The 11,314-nt window shown below is 39.7% G+C and overlaps 1 protein-coding gene across 1 annotated transcript in view; it reads left to right on the top strand.

Moving 5' to 3' along the window:
- LOC107559706 (ribonuclease ZC3H12A) overlaps positions 1 to 2,981 on the top strand; it is a 9,241-nt gene extending 6,260 nt beyond the window's left edge. The window contains exon 5 of the mRNA XM_016243609.1: positions 731 to 2,981. Within this exon, the coding sequence (XP_016099095.1) occupies positions 731 to 1,650 (920 nt within the window). The 3' untranslated portion in view covers positions 1,651 to 2,981. The remainder of the gene's footprint in view (positions 1 to 730) is intronic.
- Positions 2,982 to 11,314: the final 8,333 nt, after the last annotated feature.

Genomic DNA, 11,314 nt, shown 5'->3' on the forward strand with positions numbered 1-11,314 from the left:
ATATATATATATATATATATATATATATATATATATATAAAATGTATTTATTTATTTTTCTTGAATGATTGACATTGCACGTTTACTAGTGAGTTCATGTGGTCTTGCAGTCACATGTTGGTGTAATTATCAGGGAGTCGCATAACATTTTTTTTTATTTGGCATGGCCCATATAAAAGAGAATCTAGATACAAGGAATTGTATCAGGCCGATACCGATAACAGAAAAAATGAGCCGATATGGGCCGATACCGATATGGTGGCCGATATATCGTGCATCCCTATTGATAAGCAATATACACTGGCCTTCAAAAATGTTGGGTCGGTAAGACTTTGTGCTTTGTTAATATAATTTAAAAGTAATTTATTCCTGTAATGCAAGGCTGAATTTTCAGCATCATTACTCCAGTCTTCAGTGTGTCACATGATCCTTCAGAAATCATTCTAATATGCTGATTTGCTTCTAAGGATATATTTCTTAATATTATCAATATTTAATACAGTTGTGCTACTTAATATTTTTATGAAAACCAAGATACATACATTTATTTGAAAAATAACTCTTTTGTAACATTATACATTTCTTTACTGTCACTTTTGATTGACAGTGAAACTTTTAAATCCTATACACCCAAACTTTGAATGGTAGTATATACCATCTCTTTCCTGACCACACAAGGATAGCTCATTCTATGTGAACAATAATTAAAATCTGCTGTTTTCAAATGCAGGAAAGAAGTGCACTTATGGAATCAAGTGCAAGTTCCATCATCCAGAGCGAACCAAGCAATCCCAGCGTGCCCTGGCCGATGAGCTCCGAGACAAAGCCAAAATTTCATCCACGCCGCACAAACCTCAACCGGTTTCCAGTCAGAGTCCGTCTCTGGAGGAAGTAATGGAACAGAAACTCTCCCTGGATGCTGGATCTCTCAAGAAGAGTTACGCCAGTGAAAATGTCCTTGTCATTAAAGCAGCCCCCCAGCCAACTCAAAGAAAGTTTCCTTCGAAAAAAGAACAACATCATTCGCCAACAAGACTAGATTCCTTTCACAATGGATCTCAGGAGTGTTTGGATTCTGGCTTGGGTTCCTACGAATGCCATTCTCCTGAATCTTCCCGTTGTGATCGCTACTGCGACCACAGGAAGTCCAAACCATCCAACAGTGGGCGGCATCGCTACGTTCTGGCCAATAGCCAACCTTGCAGTTGCTGTTCCTACCAATCCTTAAGCACCAATGGAGCCGGTCAGCACCATAGCATGGGCCTGCCCAGCTCACCAAACCCAAGTTATGCTCAACCCCAGTATCACTCCTATGGAGGAGGTTCAGTTTACCCACCTGTTAACATGTCCCAGTATTCATTTCCACACAGCAGAGGGCCTCCTCCCCAGCAGGGCTACTGGTCTGACCATTATAGTGGCTATCCTCCAGCATCCCACAATTCCATGCAGCCAGAGAGAGGACTTGGACACTGGTCGCCTTCCAATCACAATCCTCAGTGGTCCGAACGGGAGCAAGTGAGGAAGAAATTACTTGCAATTTTCAATGCCCGTTTGGTGGACAGAGCCATGGACAGGTTCCCGTATCTCCTGGACCCACAAAGACTGGCCGCAGAGATTTTGACCCTTCAGTCTCAGGATGGGGCTTTTTAATTTATTTTAGTTGAAGGACTAGGCGATAAGACTAAGATTCTGGCACCAAAGGTGTTACAATAAGTTCTCAGCCACAACCACAAGAAGTGATTTCATTGGAGTCAGTGGCGTAATTCAGTGTAACTCGGCCCACAGTGAAATGTCATCGGTCTACAATCCCGCTTTTTTTGTCATGCATCGTTTTGGTTTTCAGTGAGGCCAGAAAATTACTATTTAGTTGTGTAGTCATGTAATGAGGTGTAGCTCTGCCCACAGTGAAATCTCATTGGTCCAGAGTCCCGCTTCATATCAGATATGTTCTGATTGACTGTTTTTGTTGCATCATGCAGCGTATTTCTTTCAGCGAGGACAGAAAAATGTTTTTTGTTGGAGTCTTTCGCATAATGCGGTGTAGCTCCGCCCACAGTGAAATCTCATTGGTCCACCGTTCCGCTTCACGTAAAATTTGATGTTCTGATTGGCTGTTTTTGTCAAGTCATATGCCGTTTTGCTTTTAGCAAGGACAAAAAATTGACTTGACTATAAAAAATGTGCCATTCCTAATCAGGACACGTTTTGAAATAAGATTTAAAAATAGACATATTAATGTCTACACAGTTTTAAAAATACAAATCATAGTTTAGTAGATGTTTACTCTTTGACTCAATACAAGCTATTCAGAAGTTTTTATTTTTGTTGTATTTTTAATACTGTTATTTGACCTCTAACTATGGTGAATTCACTACTGGTTGTATTAACCAACAGGGTTTTTTCCATCTTGTTGTGGTTCTCAAGAGTTTAATTTTTTTTTCATTGTTTTTACAAAAAATGAGTTCATATTTGATCATGGAATGAAATTAAATTTTCTGATTTATTTGTGGAAAAACATATTTTTTTGTGTGTTTAAAGTGTTATTATTTGTGGTTCTGCATGATTTGCGGTAACCAGTATGTTGAATGTGTTGGCACCGTGTGCCGTAACGGATATTTGTTAAGCAGAACTACCACTAAGGTAGAAGAGTATGCACCCTTTGGTGTATTTTTCCATTTTATTATAAGTGCTAACTTATAAAATGTCCTAAAGAATGCAATCATCACCAGTGTAACTTGACATCATTTCTCAAAGTTCTCAAAGGTAATTGCCAAAAATATGTAAAGTTGTGGAACTTTTGGTGCCTCTGTTAGTTTGTATTGAGACTGTTTAGAGTTTAAAAAGGGAGTCGGCAATACTGAGTAGGCAATTTTTTGCCATTTTTTGTTTTATTTAGCTGCATGTTCTTTGCTCATTTAAATATGTCTTTGCTTGTGTATGCTGTATCTCATGTTATGAAAATAAAATGCCATATTTATGTACCCATATCAGTCTTTGACTTTTATTTGACTTGCTTGTGTTGTTCCTCTGCGTAAGTGTATGAACTTATGACAAGCAAGAGCAGACCTGACCTTTAGAAGCATTCGTGCTGCAGGCAACGTCCTCATTTGTGAAAGATGCATTCCTCAAAAATCAATGTTCCCTTCTAGAAACCACCTAATGTGTCTGCTGTATTTGCGGTTTCACTCCACCTTAGCAAAGAAACCACATACCCAACATTTGACTCACTGATAGTAGAGATCTAATCCACCAACATCTGATGTTCTTGAGTTTTCTGAAAACTTTAAGTTGCATGGAATGAGAGCTCATATTGAAAGAGCAAATGTTTCTTCTCCCGGAAAAGCTGATGCTATTTATCAACATCTTGACATTATTAGTCATACAAGGCAACTTTACTTTTGTTCCTTGTTTTATTTCACAACTCAAGTAATGGTTGTTGTGAAATTCTCAAAAACTAAAGTTCTATTATTTTTTTTAATGAATTGATAAAACCAGTCTTTTTATGATTTAGTTTGTCTTTTGTTCTTGTTCTCGACTTTTGTTCTTTATTATATTTCATAACTCAAGTGATGTTTGCAAATCCAGTGACACTTTCTTATCAAAGATGGTGCAGAAGGCATCTCAAAACAAGCATTGTTGATCAGACTTTATTCCATTTCCATTTTCCATTTCCATTTTATACAGATCATTCAGATGAACAATAAATAATCTAACACTAGTGATTTGTATACTTAAAGGGTTTGTTTACATAATCACACACTAATTTGTGGGTGAACGATCCATTTATCTGGTTGAAAAATATTTAATGATTTTGCCAATATGAGGAAATCACCTTTATGCACATATGAAAATCATCTTCTGAACTATGACCAAGGAAAGCTGTAGATGGAAAGTTTTTTTTTCTAATTTATAAAACAAGTGACATGATATAAAGGGACAAATAGTCTTTTTTAAAATTTTTAATTATTTACTACTTTTTGCATACTTGTTAAACCATGCACTTATATTGAAAAATTTAATTAAATAATACTATAAAATAATAAAATACAATGACACTGTAAATGCCATATAAGAAATTAAGGGGAATATGGGCAATTAAAAAAATTGCATTATTAGGTTACAGAATAATGTCTTTTGTATAGGTTTAAAAAAAAAAAAAAAGTGTCATTTTTTTTACTTCAAATGGAAACCACACCATACAGCAGCACATGCGTCAGAAAATAAAGTCTATACGGGAAGAGCTGTAGATGTCCTTAATCAGTTTTATCAGAGGAAGTGGCCTGTGGGGGTGAAGATTTCAGCGGAACTAAAGGTCTTATGGGAGAGAAAACAGCATGTGCGAGTTATGTTTCATTCTAATTTTAGTATGCTTTTTATTATTATTATTATGTAACCAGGGCCGTCCTTAGCTGACGCACCAGTTGCACCCCCCTAAGGACATGTAACAGAGCCTGTGCTTTTTTCAGGAGTAGCGGCCGTCATGCGCTGACGTGATGATAGCCTATGTCTGATACAGCATCTCTCTGCACTTTCAGTGGTTCAGATGCATCATTCAGATGAGATCATGTCTTCAGTGCGCATGGTCAGTGGATTTCTCCAAAACTGTGAAATCCATCTGTAATCTTGAAATTTTTTTTTGACTGCTATTAGGGTCATACGCCGAAAGATGGAACTCTAAAATATAGTGAAAATACCACAGTGGTGTAGAACACACTTCATTGTCTGTTTCACTTCCCCTGGTTTGCTGCATTACAAAATGTCCCAAACTTTAACTACAAATCTAAACTGGTGTCTTGTGAAAAGTATAGTGCCTCTCGGGAGATCAACTTTTTAACCAAATGTCAACTATTTTAGTTACTTATATATTCAGTTAGTTAGTTAGTTACTTATTTTCTGATAAACCTTTTAATTCAGATCTACTTTTTTTTTTTAATTAATTGATAAAACCAAAGACACGACAAAGTTATTTTTGAAATATTTATATTAATAATTATTAGGGGGAGACCGGGGATGGTTGTAACCTGTTTGACATTTCTGTCTGTATCTTGGAGTTCTTGTAAGTCAGTGCCTTCAAAATGTGATTCAAACTAGTTACAAGTGTCTGCTATTAAATAGCGTACCTGTTATCTTTGCAGCACAAACAGAAAATGTTTGTTTCAATCACGAGGAGTGAAATGTTACAATTCATTTCATAGACCGGGTTAGTTATTGCATACCCTGGCCTGGAGTAAGATGTAACATTATGATATCCTCCGGGGTGATATGTAACATAATCAAGGATTATGACAAAAAAATTGATTTTGAAAGATTTTTATTCAACACTAATTTTTCAGCATAATTGGTGTGTGTGTGTGTGTGTGTGGTTCAGGTATACCCTACAATGTGTGTGTGTGTGTGTGTGTGTGTGTGTTTGTGTGTTTGTATGTATGTTTGTTTTTTTATTTGCAAAAACAATATGCAGAGCCAGTAACACCTGCGTGTCTTATCAGACATCAGTTTTGGCAGAGCGTGCTTATCTCCCTGCACTCATTATGAAGGGGATGTACCAACGTTTCCTTTGCTGACAATTTTGATCCTAATCACAGTAATTTTCTGTAATCGATGTGGTGGATTGTTGACATTCACAGGATGGAATTTTGCAATTGTCAAAGCCAAAAGAAATTTCAAGCACCGTTGTCACCATTACGTATTACCAATGGCGGTTCTAGAACACAGGGGGCCACTTGCACTTTGCACTTTTTTAGGGGGCGCACTTTTAAAATTAATTTGAACCTACTTTCAGTATTATTCATTCAGTCATTTTTCACCATGTCATATATATCACTGCAATCTCTAGAAGTAAGCTATAACAATTTAAACTCAAAATGAGTGTTTCATCATATTTCATTTATCTGACAAATAATTTTGTATTGTAGTGTCAGGGGAGTCATGCACTCATTATTTTTGTGGGGGCATGAGTGAAGGTGGGGGAGGCCTCGTCATGCTCGTCATGTGACACACAGTAGCCACGATGGCACTTTATTACTGATATAGGCTTATGTTTCATTTTTTCCTTTTTATTCTAAATATTCCCAAACGTGTTAACTATATCATAAAATATCTCAATTCTCAAATATGTGTGTAAGTAAATGCATTTTGCACCTTTATAGATTATGTTAGTTGATCCATAGGCTAATGGGCGATGGGCAAAGTAGCATATAGTGTAATCTATTAACTATGCATAAAAACCTTGTCTTTTTACTTAAAGGTGACATATCATAAAAATCTGGCTTTTACAGGTTTAAAGTGCATCTACCAACCAAGGAAAGGTGAAAAAGATTAACCCAGTAACTTTGTTTAGGTAAGCCTTTTTCTGCAAGTGTCTGAGAAAACGAGCTCGTCTGATTTCACTCCCTTGGTGACGTGGCAAAGGGATCTCATTTTAATATCACGCCCCTTAATCTGTAAGTTTCCACCCACGGCGCCGTCATTTTGATTTCGCAAGCGACAATGGTGTACCAGTTCTAATGCCATGGCGAAAGTTTGAGCAAAACATGCTAACTGTTCTGTCTTTGGCTGCACAGACGAGCACAGAACACTATTTAGAGTCCCAAGCCTCAGAGGAGACAACAGAGCAGTGGATTTATTGATTTACTGTATATTGCTGCTGACACACAGATCTAAAATAAACATGCGATTTATTTCCCAGCAGTTTACCTTCACAGACATTACCGACTGTTTTTGTAACTCGTGTGTGTTTTTAACGTAAACGTGTGTGTGAATGAGAATTTAGTTTAGTACTCACATGCTGTCTGGTGGCCGCTTTCTGTCCATGTGCTTTGGATGTGAGCACTCAGAAAACCGTATATCAGTTTAAACTCATATGGTTTAAAACACATGATTTCAGTGCGATAAACATGATAACCAAAACATGTTTTTAGCAGGTTCGAGCTGTAATGGTGCAGCTCTATTCTGGAAAAGGAGGCGGGGAGCAGCAGCTCATTTGCATTTAAAGAAACAGGTCCGAAAAACAGAGTGTTTCTGCTTCCACTCAAAATATGCATTTTCAAAATTATATAATAAATGATCTGTGGAGTATTTTGAGCTGAAACTTCAGACACATTCTGGGGACACCAGAGACTTATATTACATATTGTAAAAAGGGGCATAATATGTCTCCTTTAAGTACCAGATATGGGTGTCATGCCATAAAATATTTTTAATACGACTTGACTTTGTATTTAATGTGAATTTAATAAAAACATTATAAGTTACTAATTATAACACTTTCACAATTTTTTTTCACAATTTTTACATTATCGAAAAACACTATCATTGACTTCAGTCTAGCCAGAGTTCAAGCACTCTCAAAAACTTAAGTTCAAAAACTCCCGTTATAATCACTGAAGCTGTTGACACTGTGAAATGAATATCTTACTTGCATTTGTATGCACATCTGCAATTTGTTGTTTCTGATGAGAAAATTCGCCAGAGAGCATAATTCAGTCAGCGAGCTCGAGCACTGAAAAAAACACTGGCGTTTCAGCGATGACTCATCTGAATGCCTCTGATTGGTCATTGCATTCATAAGCTCAACAGAATCGTGTGTGATTGGTTATAATGCGCAGCACTGTAAAAATATGTCTGGCGAACAGCAGATTTGAATTTAGCAGCTGGTGATGTTTTACTTTTTTCCAATACCGCCACCCACAGGACAAACTGCGCATTGAACCCAAAATTGTTTGGTGTGATACAATTCACAATTTAGGGGGGCCAGAGGGGGGACCAAGCTTGTTGACATGGGGGCACTGCCCCCCCCAGAACCGCCCCTGCGTATTACTAATAGCCTACTTGTAACTCAACTTCCGAGGGCACCTAGATCCTAGAAACCTAGCGGGGACGCCACGGCTCATGACTTACTTTCTGCACACGAGTCTGAGTTCGCCTCGGCGCAGAACAGAGGACGCATGTCTGCAGAAAACAACACTGGTGTTTTTGTGGCTTCTAGATTTTAGCTTGTACTTGATTGTCATCAAAATCTGCTGTCAAATAGAACAAATAAACTTCAAGCAGATACTAACATAGATAAGACAACAAGAGTCATTCAGGCATTCTCAAGTACACAGAGACGTGAAAGATTATGTCAGAAGCTCAGATTTGTGGTCTTATCTGTTGCTGTTAGCTAAACATTAGTGGCTACAAGGGATTACACTGAATCAACAAATGCCCTGTCACATCTGCTGTGTACAGCTATAGAAGGAAAAAAAAATTCATGAAACTCTCAGAATAAACAACTAACGTTACCAGGTGTGACAAATGTTATTAAAGCGATATCTTACTGGGATATTTAACCATCTGCCACTAAGCTCAGTGTCTGCTAGAATTAATAACAACAATAACCACTTTTTTATTTAAAAGCAAAGCTGAATACATTATTTAAAAAAGCAGGAAACTTGCAAGAAACCCCAACAACCAATTACTGAAGTGCAGTATAGACTTGTAAACACCTTAATCACATTATTACCGTCGTGTAGGACTTTTCGCCGCATTTTGCGACAGGATACACACACGGTAGTGGTCAACACCGCCATCGTCTGTATGCACGTACAAATAATTAACTGCACTTGAAGCTTTCATAAAAATGAAACACCCAAAAGTGTACATGGCATCATCATGAAGACAAACTATATGTTTATATACGCTGTGGGGGAGTCGGGGGAGACAGGGGAGGCACAGCTTCCCCATAATTTTGAGGTGAAAAATGGGAGGAGGACGATTTAATGTTAATAAAATTCACAGTTCATTTCAGTTCATGTCTCATAATGTGTATTTTTTGTTTGTAATTCACAGTTGTAATACCATAACATGAAAGCGCCGCTTTTCTATCGCGAAATGTGCCAAATCTGCTGATTTAATTACAACCGCTAGGTGATATAGAAGGGTCGGGGGAGGCCGGGGGAGAGGGCTGAGCTCTCGTGCCTCCGTTGGTAAAAAAAATTAGCCAATCACCATCGAGTGTTCACTTTCAGCGCTGAGCAGTGTTGAGAAAAGAAACCTCGTAATGGAGGCTAGCTTCCCTTCTGATATCAACCAGTCATCATAGAGACGTAAATTACGTGATATTAGTTCAAAAGGGTCTGGCTGCAGCCTTGCACTTGTACTCTCAGACACTTGCACTTCCGCTAGCAACGTCACTTGCAGTCTTTATTTTTTTTATTTTGTTCTATTTATTTATTCTTTTAGTTTGAATCTCTCAACATTTTACAACAGTAGCCAGGTGGTGAAGACAAGACAAAAGAAACTAAATTACGAAGTCACTTGCAATCGCCACTTGCACTCTCCGATACCTGCGACGTCACTTGCAATCGACACAAATCGTGCGTGTTGCCAATGGAGATAAGACGCTGTGGTGGTGATTAAACGATTAAAACTAATTTAGTACCGTAACGTACAGGGTCCTACAAGCCATCTGTAGGAGAAAAAGACAAGACCCGCAAATTCGTGGCCACAGAACAGCAGAATATGAATGCAATGCGCAAAGTCTTTCGCTAAGCGTTTTCCTCCTGTAGAAAAACAAACACTTAACATGGCTTAATGCATTAACTTTAAGATGCTATTAAAATATCAAATTCAATATACAGTTTATTAATATAATGAATATGTATATAGTATTTTCCTCCCACACCGCAAAATGTGGCATAATGTGGCATAATGGACTAAGAAGATAAAGACCAACCTCAATGCTCGTCATTATTAAAATATAGCCTACATAACTATACAGGCAAGCAGGTGAGCCCAGAATGAACGCAACACGCACAGTTTCGTTTTAAGCGTTTTTCCATATAGAATAAACTGTCTACAGCTCTTTTATATCATTGTCCACATATGAAACTCAGATGCCATGAAATATTCCTTTCTGGGAACTTCTGATTATCTAGATAAACAAGACCAGACTTTAGTGGTGGTCAAACTTGTGTCTGTTGTTCAGAGCAGCTGGTGGGTGTTTATTGCATATAGTGTGTTAAAGAATTGCAGTCTTGTTAGTGTTAGAAAATATATCTTTCCTACCTTGTAAACCTTAGCCAAACAGTGTTTTCACCATTGTGAACACACAGTAAGACAGTCTAGATTTTCAGAAAGGAAACTGACTTTTTTCTATATAAATATACTTTAGAAAAACTAACAAACAAATAGCAATATAAAGTGGTCACCTGTTAGTTTCAGGTTCATAAATATATATATATATTGTGACGAGCGTCCCGAAGCTTCATCAGCGTCGCCCTGGAAACAAGCGAGGAGCACCTGGCCATCATCATCACAGGCTGATCGGTCACAGCTGCACCTCATCAGGCGGCGGCTACATAAGCCACGCAAGCCCTGCCATCTAGGAGATTCCTAGACTGAGCACTAACTCGCCATCTCATTTTCCCCAAAGAAAGCAGCGTGTGACTGACCAGCCCCACAGGAGCACTGCACGGACCCTCTGCACTGGGAAGACGGAAGAGAGCACTCACGGAACCGGAGCACCTACCTGGACCTTTCTCACGAGCACCCCTCACCCCAATAAATCCACCTTCCGGGGTATTGATTGAGATTTCTTGTCGTGTGATTCTTCACCCCGTTACACTGGTGGAGAATGCAGGCGAATCAGTGAAGAATCACCGACAAGCGATCTTCTTCACCTCGCCACCCGTCAAGGAGAGACGGAGCAGGGACTCGCGGCACTGTGTGCCGCCTCCGCTCAACGCGTTCCGCTGCCGGACCCCCAAGTGCAAGCCACAAAGCTGCTACCCAAGTTGACCCCTCATGAAGACGTAGAAGCCTTCTTACAAATGTTCGAAGCGACGGCCACCTTGGAAGGGTGGCATCAGGATGACTGGGCATGGGTGCTGGCTCCCCTGCTGACGGGCGGGGGGCAGCGCGCCTACTTCACTCTTCCCGCCGCCCCCGCCCGCCGATCAATATAAGGAGGTCAAGAAGGAAATCCTAGCCCACCTGAGTTATCCCCTATCTGTGCCACCCAGCACTTCCATGAGTGGGAGTATAAGCCCCGTCTGCCGGCCCGTGCCCAGGCCGCCGAACTCACACGACTCGCGCAGCACTGGCTGCTGGAGGGGGCTCCATCGGCTGGACAGGTGGTCCAGGAGCGGTGCGCACCGGAGGGCCCCCCGCAACCAGTACGCAGGCCGGCGGCTCCCTCCCAGCGGGATGAGCCCATGCCAACTGAAGTCCCCGCACGGACCTGGCTGGCAGGCTGCATTGTGCACCGCAACCTGCCGGTTGGAGCGCCAAAGGTGGAAGTGAAAGTGAATGGAAAGCCGTTCCGGGCCATCCT

This window comes from Sinocyclocheilus grahami, unplaced genomic scaffold (assembly GCF_001515645.1).
Source record: "Sinocyclocheilus grahami isolate Dianchi unplaced genomic scaffold, SAMN03320097.WGS_v1.1 scaffold695.1, whole genome shotgun sequence".
In the NCBI taxonomy this organism is placed as follows: Eukaryota; Metazoa; Chordata; class Actinopteri; order Cypriniformes; family Cyprinidae; genus Sinocyclocheilus; species Sinocyclocheilus grahami.